The sequence below is a fragment of the Ailuropoda melanoleuca genome, chromosome 16 (genome assembly GCF_002007445.2).
Source record: "Ailuropoda melanoleuca isolate Jingjing chromosome 16, ASM200744v2, whole genome shotgun sequence".
NCBI classification, from domain to species: Eukaryota; Metazoa; Chordata; class Mammalia; order Carnivora; family Ursidae; genus Ailuropoda; species Ailuropoda melanoleuca.
In genome coordinates this window covers 52,308,637-52,322,018 of record NC_048233.1, presented here as the reverse complement: position 1 = coordinate 52,322,018, position 13,382 = coordinate 52,308,637, and the positions used below count along the sequence as shown (strand labels likewise).

The window sequence follows — 13,382 nt, the reverse complement described above, 5'->3', positions numbered from 1 at the left end:
TTTGACACTGATGATCAAGGGTCCAAACCATTACCCTTGGGAGTCTGGCTATCACAGACAAAATGTGGGATAGAAATACAATGGACTAAGCCAGTGACGCCATCTTATTATTCTTACATAATCGTGGGATATTAGATCCCTAGAACTTGAGGATAAAATTGTCCTTTGGAAGTAAAATTAGAAAGAATCAGTATATAATGTGGGAAATCAGTCATCTGCAGAAGTAACCCAATCCGGGCCAGATAAAGGATGAGGGACGACATATAGCAGCAACTCTTAAGGCCAATCCGTGTCACTACAGTACAGAGTCAGGGGACCATGATGGTAGGAATCACTCTGGAATAAATGGATGTAAAAACCTGGCTTAAGTAAGTTTGGCTCTTCTTCAGGTAATGCATTTATTAATAGTAGGATGTTTGTTCTTACTGGGAGATGGGTGTCCTGACTGGAACATCTGGTTCTCTTGAGAAAACAAACGCCTGCCATGGAAATGGGTGCCTCGGGCTAGCATAGCTTGGTGACACAAGCCCAGCGTTGCTCAACACATGTTCCTTGGAAACCTACATGCAGTGAGAAGCTCTGTGAAGTACATTCTGTGGCTAAGTTTGAGGAATGCTTTCTATGGCCTCTTCTGAAGGTTCACGGTGCACACGTGTTCTCTCAGGCTCCCGCATCCCAGGAAACAGCACCATTTACCATTGCTCACGCCAGGCATCTAGGCTTTATCTGGGACGTCCTCCCTCACTGCAGCCAGCCCATCTATTCACAGGCCTATTGGCTCAACCTCGTGAAGTGGTTCATCAACGGATCCGCTCCAGCCCTTGGCCCAAGCCATGGTCATCTGGGGGCTCTTGACTGGGGTCCTTCCTTCCATCTCTACTCCTTCACAATCTTATTATCCAGAGAGGAGCTAAGAAGACTTTTTTTTTTTTTTTAACTGTAAATCGAATCAAGACTCTCTCCTGCTCAAGACCCCCCAGTGGCTCCCTGTTACCTATAAAATGAAATGCAAACTCTTCACCCAGTTTAGCTAGCCCTCCGTGACTGGACCCCAGGGTCACAGCACTAGGCAACTCCAGGGACTACCAGTCATACTGTGTTCCATGTAGACAGAGGCTTTGCTTACAGGTACCTTATCACGTTTTCCAACTCCCCTCACCCAGTGACCTCCAGCCACACGAGCCTTCTTTCTGGTCCTCCAACCTGTCAAGCTTACTCTTATACCACAGGGCCTTTGCACCAGCTGCAACCCCTGGTCGATCTATTCTACACCTAAACTTTGAGTGGCTTGCCCCATGTCATTCCTATCTCCACTCTGGTCTCATGTCCCCAGAGAGAATTTCCTCTCAGTCCAACCTAACTTATCAACCTAACCCTTCTGAATCCCATCATCTTATTGGAACACCGCTATCTGATAGTTCTCTTCCCTATTTGCCTGCCTCCTCCAGGAAAACGTGAAGAGTGGGCACACCGGTTGTCTCATTCATCCACGAACCTCAAGTGCCTAGAACAGTGCCTGGCACATGGAAGGCCTTCAAACACTAATTAAATAAATGAGTGCATTTTGGCCGGTTCAAGGATCTGAGTAGACCTGTAATAATAGTTCTAACAACTCAACCCAGGTTATTTACCAACTTTTCTCCCTATGGAACACTTCCCCTGCAAGTTACCATCCAGGGAATAAGCACTTTGTAGAATACACTGTGGGAAATGATATCCTGGTCATTCAATCACCCAGGGCCACCAGGGACCTCTGATCAGAGAATGGCTCTCACTCAGGTGGTTCTTCAGGTCAGGGTGCAGAGGCTCGCTGCCTGGCCGTCTGTTCTGCATTACTAGTCCAGCCATTTCTGCTAGCCTACAAATTTCCATAAAGTAAATAGGACATAATTAGATAATTAATTAGGAGATCTGATTTACAGCACAACCATCACTGCTGGTTTTAACACCCATCACAAATGAGAAGTCGCACTTCTCAGGGGAAGGAAAAAGCTGTAACCATCTATAAGGCACCTGTTCCGTCTGGACGGTTTCGTGCTTTGTCCAACTACAATGGGCTGCTGAGGGTACGAACATGTGCAAGAAGCCCTACGATTGTTAACACTGGTGCTTTGGGGACTGGAAAGGAAAAGCTGTTATGACTCTGTAGCACATATTAAAGGAAATCAAGCAATCAATTTAATTAGTGACATTTAGATGATTTGATAACTAAAGGTTTACAGCTTTAAACAATAATTATTGTGGACTTTACTCTAGAATTTTACTACGAGTCAAAAACTTTCTAGCTCTTAACCCCCTCCCTTTGTCCCCACCCATGAAAGCAAATGTTTTACAAGGCGATCTTCTGCAGAGTGGATGAGGAATGCCAGCTATTCCCATCGTAACACAGTAGATGGTAACTACCCTGGCACTCTGCGTGCATATCATTCTACGGCGAGAGCGCCACTGACAGGCATCAGTCCCTCTGGGAACATCCGCAACATCTAAGCCCTAATTCTACCAAACAGAGGACCACAGCTGAGGCCGCTATCAACTCCCCAAGGTTAACAAAACCCAGTCCCTGGCCCTCTCAGGGAAGGTGGCTGCCCCCTTCCTTGCTGAGCATGTCCCACCTTCCTTCTGCGTTCTTGATACTTCTTTTCTGGCGAAGCAGAGGCATCTATGGCAGAACTTTTGCCTCCACTAAGTAGAATGACTCACACACAGAACACCGAACACCCAGCTCATAGGCAAACACGCAAAACCAGTCTGACATCTATTTTCGGGGTGTTTATTGCACTGGAGCACATGCATAACGGGCCAGAGTTAAGGCAAGAGTGGCTAATCAGCTCTGGCTGCTGGCCATTCTGACCTATAAAAGTATACGTCTCTATGAGGCACAGCCCCGCTGTATCCATTTCAAGTTCATGCTAACCCCCCACTACCAGTAGGGGGATTCTCAGCACTGCAGAGGCCCAAACGGAAACCCACTCGGCCTAGGCTACCATCGGGCCGGTGTGGAGGGTGCCCTGTGAACCATGGGATTACCATTCGGCGAGGAGCCCCCACCTGGACTGCATTTCAGCTTGTGCTTTTGACTGCTGATGTGGCGCCGGCTGGAGAGGCTGGCCCAGGGCTTGGGGGGTGGCTGGCACCTGATGCTGAGGAGTGCCAGCCTGGCCCTGGGAGGGGGCCCCGGCCACCTGGGCCACGGCGGGCGGTGGCGGCGCGGAGAGGTGCTGCTTCTGGGGCTGCTGCTGCTGCTGCTTGTAGCGGGAGAGGCTGAAGAAGAGGCCTAGGATGGCCTTGAGGTTGCCATTCCTGATTTCTGCAAGACAATAAAGAGATTCTTTTAGACAAGGAGTCCCAGCTTGGGAGCCCTCTCTTGCTCTCGAGTTTCATTTCTCCAGGACAGGATGGATTTCCTGAAGGCTTCCCTGGGATCACAGTCAATGAAAGTCAGGCCTCGGCCACAAAGAAATAGCTTCTTCTCCCCCACCGGCATTGAGAGCGGATACGGGAGGCAAGTTGCAACTGGGTGTCTGGCAAGTGCCAGGAGGAAATTCTCAGCAAGGACATGACCAAAAAAAGTCTGACTCCCGGAGCAAGACTGTGCCTGTTCTCAGGCGAAGCAACCAATCCGGGACAGAGGTGCTCTCCGGCGCTGGGGGAAACTCACCGGGCTCCACTTGGCAGTTCTGCCGGCTCCACGCTCCATGCCTCCAGCCACTTTGCACAGGCCCCGTGGCTGCTACCCCACTCTGAAATCCTCGCTCTGCTCTCCCCAACCATCCTTCCCTCAAACACATGGCTCTGTGTCCCCCTTGTCTACTAAATCACTAATTTGGGATGGGTGTGGGGATCGGCTATAGGACTTCCTTTCATAAAGAACTCACACAAAAATTCTGTATTAAAAAAAAAATGAGAACAGAGCGGGGGTAAGAAAATTTTTATTCCAAACAATTTTTTAGATGTTAAAATGCATTTGCCTCAAGGCATGCATAAAAAGCTGCCGAGAAGGAATAAAATATTTATTCACAGACAGTGGCTATGGATCGAGGGTGTTTCTCCTTGGAGAATCCCTCCTTTTATGTTCTTTTAACAGCAGATGCAATGGCTGGGGCCTGAACTGATCCTGAGGGTGAAGTACAAGGGCCACCCAGCCTGAGGGACAGGGAAAAGGAATCTTGGGGTCTCCCTCTGCTTTGCTTCCACCTGAGGCTAAATTTCCTTCTCCGAACTGGCGAGGGGGTTAGAAGGAGTGGGGTGGAGGAAAGGGAGCAACTCCTGTGTGGGGGATGCACACGTCCAGGGTAGCCCTGGGCCAGGAAGAGACTGCTGATATAGGAGCAAGAGTTTCCTCCAGGCCCCCTTGCAGGGCAGAGGGGATGAATGGGGTCTTTTCAGAAACAAGCCCCACTCCCTGCACGCCTGCCAGTGTCCTGGGCGTGATCTGACTAGGCCAGGCTGAATGACTGCCAGGCCCTGAAGAAACAGAGATCAACACGGACAACACAAACATGGGTTCCAGTCTGTACTCCAGCACGTACTAGCCATGCGACTCTGGGCAAGTCGCTTGATCTCTCTGGGCCTCACTGGCAACACTGACACAGCTTCCCCATCACACAAGGCTGTTTGCAGATCCAGTAGGAGCCTATCTGTGATCGCACACCGTGGGAAGTGAAGTCCTTCCCTGGTCGTGGTTACAAATAACCATAGCCCCCAGCATCCTATATGAGATTCCCATACAGGTTCGGGTTCATGCCTTAGAAATGGTTTTTACTGCGGTCATCTTATGGCTTACCATGCGAACCATGATGCTTCTGAGAGTGAAAGTGGGGGGAGCTTTTAATTAGGCCAGGTGGTCAGGTGTAAGCCAGGACTGGCCCAGACAAAGGAGGATGTTTATAAACCGTCTTGGGCGATACGGGAGCAGAGAAAGCCCCCCAGAGCTGGCTGAGGCCCCCAGTTTCTGGAGGTAGTTTAACCCTCAGCTCTGCTTCCTTCTCCATCCCATGGAAACCAAAAAAACAGCACGCACGCCCCTGTGGCTTGTTCCGTGTCTGCTTCCAAATGTTCTTACGAGCACATCAGGGTCACAGAATGGGAGGTCTGGATGGGAGGAGTAAGGTGGCTCTGGAGCGTGACCACGCATCTGTGGTCGGTCACCCAGCTGGGCACTGCTGGGAGTTGGGGACAGAATCAAAATTTGGCATGCAGGTTAGCACCTGTTAAGGAACCTAAGAAACCATTTCCCCCTCAAAATTGAATTCACAGAAGGGAGAAAGTAGAGCTAATCATGGGGATTGGTGAAATCTATGTGAGATTTATTTTTAGTGCCTTTGACAGTTATCATGTTATGCAGTTTATAAGAACAAGGACTACTACTAATTAGCATGTATCAGGTTAAGCTCTCTGAGTATGATCTCATTCAATCCCGACAACCTGGGAAGTGAGTATTAATGTCCTCATTGTAAAGAAAAACAGCAGCATAGATTGGTTTTATGACCTCTCCAAGGGAATACACGACGGAGCTGGGATTTGGGATTTGAATCAAGGTTTTTCCATCTCAAAGCCTGGTCTCCCCACACTGTGTAACTTGGCTTTACTTGTCTACCCATCGCGTGTGGTAAATTTAAAAGCACACCAGATAATGTTTTATTTATTAAGCTAGCTGGTGGGCATATAAGTATTCTTTATTCTTCTGTAAGTATTCTGTGATTATGGAATGTTTGGCACATTCCATAATACATTTTTTGGAACCATGTAAGAACAACAAAAAAGGAAGGAACTAAAAATTAAGCACACCCAGGGGCGGACGGGTTGTCCCCTGTAAGAGGCAGACATGTCCACATCAGCACCTCCTAGCAGGCCAGCCCAAGCCAGGGCAAACAGAGACAGTTTTGTCATATTCTCTACCCACTGTGGTTGGTGAGTCCCTTACTGTTCATAACTCAGCATCGGTCCCTAAAGCATCGTTTTCTCTGTCAAAGAGTACAGGCTTCCCACGCATAGACTTCTTTCTAGCAGGTAATATTTTTATTATAAAGATCACTGATTTTTTGAGCCAGAAAGACCTGGGTTTGAATCTCAGCAATTCATCATTTATAGAATGAGTTTTCAGAAGACTCAACCTCTTGGGGCCTCCGTTTTCTTCTTTAAAAAGGCATGTGCCCCCCTGCACCTTTCCCACAGGCTTGTTATGAGAATTAAGTGAACACTGAATGAGAAAACACGTGCAAAGCACCGGGGTCACTGCCTGACTCTATTTCCCATTTTGGCTCAGGAAATATGGGCACTCTACCTGCAGCCTCCTTAGAACTCACCACGGGGCTCTGCCCCAAAAGGAAGGCTAAGAAGCTGCACATTCTCCCTTCTCCTCCCCAGTTATGCCACAGGCACAGGCATGGAGAAGGACGATCTCATTATTAGACAAAAGTCAATGGTAAGCTTCCGATTTTGGGGTTTTTGTTTGAGAGAGAGAAAGAGAGAGCACGCGCGTGCACATGCTGGGATGGGGGAAGGCGGAGAGCAAGAGAGAGAGCATCTCAAGCCGACTCTCCACACCCGGCATGGAGCCTGACACAGGGCTCAAACTCACGACCCTAAGATCACAACCTGAGCCAAAACCAAGAGTTGGGACACTTAACCACCCAGGCACTCCCCATTTCTTTTATAAACAGCTTTATCCAAGTGTAATTTGTATCCAGAAGATAAAGTGTACGATGATTTTCAGTCAATGCTAATCTCAGTCTATTCCCATCACCCTAAACAGAGCCCTCATTCTCATCTGCAGTCAGTCCCCAAACCCATTCCCAGACAATGTCGAATCTGCTGTTTCTACAAGGTTTGTCTCTTCCGGACAGTCCCTATAAGCGGAGCCATGCAATATGTAGTCTTTTGCATGTGGCTTCGTTCACTGAGCATGTGTTTAGGGTGACCCACGTTGGAGCACTTATCATTAGTTTGCTTCCCCGTATTGCTTAGTAACGCCCCACTGTACAGAGAGACCGCATCCTGTGTGTCCCCTCCCCAGGTGCTGGGTGTCTGCCCTATGTAATTTTCTTTGCAGAGCACGAAAACTGGAGAGCGGGAGATGCTCCGTTTGGGGTTGGAAGCCACACAGTTTATGCCATGGGTGGTCTATAGCAGACAGTACCCAAAATAGCTAAAACGGTATTCTTTCCAGACTTCCAAGGGGCGTGTGTCCGTGTTTCATGAGGCCTGGTAAGCGGGCGGCACCGACAGACTAACAACAAAGTCCATCAGCCCGCAAAAATGTTTCCTTCATGACATTGCCCGAGGTTTGGAAAAACAGTATCATTTTGTGTGTGATCAACTATCCTCACTCTTCATTTCTAGAAAAAGAAAAAAAAAAAAACCCACACAGAAACGTAGCCCTAGCTAGAACGGACAGCAGCTGGCTGGTAGCTTCACCTACCTGAGAACCCTGACTCCATTTCCCTGCTTGCGGCCACGTCCATGTACGATGAGGCCATTTTTCAATCTCCATTACAATTCAGTATTGCCTGGACTCTAAATTTCCTCAGGTTCTGACTGATTTCTTTGTGCTCACTGGCTGGTATGAATGTACATACATGCTGTATGGGATGCTGGGCATGAAGGATTGGAAACACAGAGTCCTTTTCCTTCAGCATTACTGAAGCCTCAGACCTGGTTTATGAAGGCACAAACACTGGAATAATCTAATACAAAGAAATCTGCTTTGCAGGGAAGAATGGACTTGGAGCCAGAGGAAGGGAGGGCCAGCTCAGACCAGACCGCAGAGTCAGAATTCCTATCCCGTTTCCTTAACCCACAGCGCTGTCCGGCTCGCCTAGCTGATTCGGGACTGTGGATTCTGTGGCATTGTTCCTCCAGATGGGCCCTCTGCATAACCTACATTCACCACAGAACTTCCCACCCCATTCCTGCAGCCCTTCTGTGTCCTGCTCACCAATCCAGTCAATGGCTGTCCCCACAGGGGGAGGTGGGATGGATGACAGGGTGGGAGAGCCTACAGGTCCCCTTCTGGTGAGTAAGAATCAGGTCCACTCACTGCCAAACAGGTGATGTGGGTAGGAGGAAATGGAAACCATGCACCTGCTGCTTTTCTCCTAACGGTCTAGAAAGGCCTTCTGCTCTCTGGCTCAAAGAGGAACCAGGTCTGAGCTCATCACGTCAGCAACCAACTTCACTCCAAAACATACACTCCTTTCCTGGAGGCACCTGAAAGGATCTTCCTGCCTCTGTCTCCCCCATTCCTCAAGGTTGGTAAAGAGCTGGACTTTGCTCTTGTCCTACTGCCTCAGCCTCTTCTTCTGTCTAGATTTCCCACTACCTTCCTTTCCTGTCTGGTGAATGCCTGTTTATCCTTCAAACCCTGGGGAAACACCACCGTCCTTGTCAAGCCCCCTGACTACCCCAGGCAAAGCTAGTCACTGCCTTTCTTTGTCACCACTGTATACATACCAGTAGCCCAGCTCTCTTATTAGCAAAAATTAGAGCTAATTTTGTATGACTGATACGATGCCTGGTATACAGGACATGCCCAGCAAATGTTTGCTGAACTGTATAGGATACGCCTCACACCCCAGACCTTCACTTCTCCATTACAGGAGGATGGGCTCAGGGCCAGGTGTTCTCAAAACTCCCAAGGATAGGGGCACCTGGGTGGCTAAATTGGTTAAGCGTCTGCCTTCGGCTCGGGTCGTGGTCCCGGGGTCCTGGGGTCCTGGGATCAAGTTCCTCATCGGGCTCCCTGCTCCTCGGGGAGTACGCGTCTCCCTCTGCCCCTCCCCCCGCTCATGCATGTTCTCTCTCTCTCTCTCTCAAATAAAATAAAATAAAAAAAAACTCCCAAGAATAAAAGCTATCCTTCATCACAGGGCAGCTTTACAGATGGTCGTGACAGGTGGAGTGTGTGTTGAGAGGGATTGAAGGGATCTTGAAAATCACCCAGGTTAGGGTGAGGCCCAAGCTCCCATGACACCGGATGGGTCCAATGGTCTGGAACACAGAGGCGGCGGGAAGGCCTAGTCCAGGGGAAGTGCCCCAAACCAATAGGCTCCGCTGGGCCCTCAGGCTCTACCCTGGAACAAAGGCTCTCTGTGGTCCTCTATTGGGCAGGTTGGGGCAGGGCACGACCGGCTGCAGTGTTTCAAGGACAGGTGCATACACCCTCCCGGGGTTCCAAACCCTGCTTTAGTCCTGGAAAGGGGTGGAGAAGTACCTGTGGGGCTTTCCAACCGCTGATGTTTTTCATCAGAGGAGGGGCCTCAGGGCACTCAGTCTTCAAAAGGAAACCAAAAAGCATTAAAACTACATTATTTCTTTAAACACGATGATGCTTTTCTAGTAATTATGCAGATGGTTAGAAGTGTGAGGAGTGGGGGGGCGCCTGGGTGGCACAGCGGTTAAGCGTCTGCCTTCGGCTCAGGGCGTGATCCCGGCGTTATGGGATCGAGCCCCACGTCAGGCTCCTCAGCTGTGAGCCTGCTTCTTCCTCTCCCACTCCCCCTGCTTGTGTTCCCTCTCTCGCTGGCTGTCTCTATCTCTAATAAATAAATAAAAAATCTTTAANCTACATTATTTCTTTAAACATGATGATGCTTTTCTAGTAATTATGCAGATGGTTAGAAGTGTGAGGAGTGGGGAGTGGCAGAAAAATACCAGGCCTCTGAAACAGATATGAGTAGCTTAGCCACGGCTGACCTTGTGGGCCTCCCTTTTCCCATGTGGGACTCAATGTCTCTGGGCCTTAGTTTCCTCCTCTGTATGATGGGGATAATATGAATACTGATCTCAAATGGTTGCTAGAGGGATTAAATAAGATATAAAACATGTACAGCACTTAGCTCAGTGACTGACACATGGGTTCTCCATAAATGGTTTCTATTTCTACAATTTAACAGTATGTCAAATGAGAGGTTTCTTGTAATCTTGAAATTGAATAAAGGGAATAAAGCCCATTTGAGGATAAAAGTCTCTAAGTATCCTTCCTCTATAAATTTGAGGAGTTGACAAAAGTCAGAGCCAGTCACCTTCCACAAGACTGCACTAGTCCAGAATCAGTCCCACCACCGAACGCCATCATCATCCCCCCCACCTCAAAAGTCAAGGTCAGAAGATCTAGAGGACTCTTTCTGCCATCTTTGTGGGCCACTGTAATGGGATTTCCCATGAATTCCACATGAACGTCCTGGAAGATGCTCTCAAGAGCATTCACAATGCTGAAAAGAGAGCAAACGCCAGGTTCTTATTAGACCATGCTCCAAAGGTGCGCTCTCCCAAAGGCCGTACTCCAAAAATCGATCTTCCAGTTTCTGACTGTGATGACGAAGCATGTGACATTGGTGAATTTGAAATCACTGATGGTCACAGAGCAGGGAAAATTGTTGTGAACCTCGGGGGCAAGTTAAACAAGTGTGGAGTGATCAGCCCCAGATTTGATGCACAACTCAAAGATTTAGAAAAATGGCAGAATAGTCTGCTCCCGTCTTGCCAGTTTGGTTTCATTGTACTGACAACCTCAGTTGGCATCATGGACCACGAAGAAGCAAGGCGAAAACACACAAGAGGGAAAATCCTGGGATTTCTTTTCTAGGGACGTAATACACGTGTGTGAATAAAATGCCTCGATGGACAAAAAAAAGCAAAAAAAAAAAAAAACCCCACAGAAGATCTAGATGAGAAAGTGTCACAGAGTCGGGGAGGGGGGGAATGTCTGATGATCACAGAGACTGGATATTNAGGGTGGTAATGTCTGATGATCACAGAGACTGGATATTTCCTCCCCTCACCAAGGAAAAGAAGGTGAGGTCCTTGAGCTCCTTGAGGACAAAGGAGTAGAGGCACTGAGATTCACTCCAAGTCGGGTGCTGCCTTTCCAGTCCCTGGCTGGACATCCGCTCAGCACGGACTTGGCAAATGTGCCTCTTGGCCACCCAAGTCGGGGAGGAAAGAGGTGGAGAGAAACTGTATGGTGGGGCCTTCCAGGTAACAGTAGGACTGTTCTACCTACTCCAAGATGGAGCCCACAGATTCCTGCCAGCTCTATAGTGGATAATGCAGGGATGAGGAGACTGAGGTCTACAGTCTCACCAGGACCACCTTACGTGGGGACTATGAGGGGGCTGAATTGGGGGAAACCAGATATCAATGCTACCCACTGAGGGCGAGCCAGCATTGCTGGACAGTCTCACGAAAGACTACTAACGTCCTGGGAGCAACATGGGGACAAGCCTGTGGTCAGTGGGGCATGCAGAGGCTCTCACTTGGGGACAGCAGCAATTATGGCTCCCTAAGGAGAGGGCGGCAACTTCACCGGCAGCGGAATTCTGCCTGCTCTACCTGCCCCAGTCCTAGAGGCTCAGGCAAAGGAAGAAAGGGAGGGGAAGAAGTCATTAGGCCCCCGTCCCTCTTCAGTCTTCTTCCTCTTTTTTTCCTTCTATTTTTAAAAATTTTTTTTTTCTTGAGAGAGAGAGTGATTGTGCATGTGAGCTAGGGGTGGGAGTGGGGAGGATGGAGGGGACGGGCAGAGAAATGCATGGCTCAGTCTCGCAACCTTGTGATCATGACCTGAGCTGAAATAAAAGTGTTGGATGCTTAACCGACTGAGCCACCCAGCCACCCCCCCTCCTTCAATCTCCTAAAGCTACTTGCTCTGGGGCATATGGGTGGAAAAGAGCTTTGAGCAGAATTCGAAACTAAAGTTTAAAAAAGAAACAAGACCAACACTAAAAGACAACCCATAGAATGGGAAAAGATATTTGCAAATGTCTATCAGATAAAGGGCCAGTATCCAAAATCTATAAAGAACTGATCAAACTCAACACCCAAGAAACAAAAAAATCCAGTCAAGAAATGGACAGAAGACATGAACAGACATTTCTCCGAAGAAGACACAAATGGCCAACAGACACATGAAAAAATGCTCCACATCACTCGACATCAGGGAAATACAAATCAAAACCACAATGAGACACCACCTCACACAAGTCAGAATGGCTAAAATTAACAAGTCAGGAAACGACAGATGTTGGGGAGGATGCAGAGAAAGGGGAACCCTCTTACACTGTTGGTGGGAATGCAAGCTGGTGTGGCCACTCTGGGAAAACTGTATGGAGATTTGTCAAAAAGTTAAAAATAGAGCTACCCTATGACCCGGCAATTGCACTACTGGGTGTTTATTCAAAGGATACTAACATAGTGATTTGAAGGGGTACTTGCACCCCAATGTTTATAGCAATAATGTCTACAACAGCCAAACTATGGAAAGAGCCCAGATGTCCATCAACACATGAATGGATAAAGAAGATATGGTATGTATGTGTGTGTGTATGTGTGTGTGTGTGTATGGAATGGAATATTACACAGCCATCGGAAAGAATGAAATCTTGCCATTTTAGTGATGTGGGTGGAACTAGAGGGTTATTATGTTAAGTGAAATAAGTCAGAGAAAGACAAATACCATATAATTTCACTCCTGTGGAATTTAAGGACCAAAACAAATGAACATAGGGGAACGGAAGGAAAAATAAAATAAGACAAAAACAGAGGGAGGCAAACCATACAAGACTCTTAACTCTAGGAAACAAACTGAGGGTTGCTGGAGGGGAGGTGGGTGATGGAATGAGTACTGGGTGTTACATGCAACTGATGAATCACTAAATTCTACCTCTGGAACTAATAATACACTAAATGTTAATTGAATTTTTAAAAAAAATTAAAAACCAAACAAGACCATCATAAGTATTAACATAAAACTGTTCTAATAACGAACCATCACTGATGAGTTATGTATTCTGGCCAAGATATCAGGAAGTGAGTCTCGTCTCAGCAGGAAAGATGGGGGGAGTTCCACATCACACAGGTGGGGGCAGTTACTGAAACACCACGAAGGGGTGTTTCAGTAACTGTGGACACCTCCACACACTGGTTCAGTGGGCTCTTCTATGCTCAGAGACCCCCAAGGGCCACATCCTAACACGGACAAGGCTGGGGCTGAGTGTCTGCCTGATACGCCTCTGTGGGCCACACGGCATCTTCTGAGACAGTGTTCTGGCCAACGAAGCTCTAAATGTTTCCTGGTTTCTTTGACCTGCAGGTGACATGCCTCGATTTTATCCATCTGCTGCCCCAAAAGACACCGTGAACACGAGCTCTGAACTCACAGAGACCTGGGTTCAGCTCTGGGTCTGCAGCTCACTAGCTACGGGCTTTGAGGTTGTCACTCGCAACCTCTTAAAGCCAAGCTCTTCCCATCTGTAAATGCAGGCTATTAGAAACTCCCACTTCAGTCGTGAATGCTGGAGTGCTGCACTAAAAGCCTTAAAAGTGCAGGTGGTACTTACTTACTGGACAAGTAGTTACTGAATAATCTATGCCTTAGGGTATAAACA

General features: G+C 48.1%; 1 protein-coding gene across 8 annotated transcripts in view; it reads right to left on the bottom strand.

The window, feature by feature from the left end:
- NAV2 (neuron navigator 2) overlaps nucleotides 1–13,382 on the bottom strand; it is a 385,459-nt gene that overhangs the window by 216,961 nt on the left and 155,116 nt on the right. For all 8 annotated transcript variants that reach the window (XM_034646084.1, XM_034646086.1, XM_034646085.1 and 5 more), the window contains exon 5: nucleotides 3,049–3,307. In XM_034646084.1, coding sequence (XP_034501975.1) covers nucleotides 3,049–3,307 — 259 coding nt within the window. The remainder of the gene's footprint in view (nucleotides 1–3,048; nucleotides 3,308–13,382) is intronic.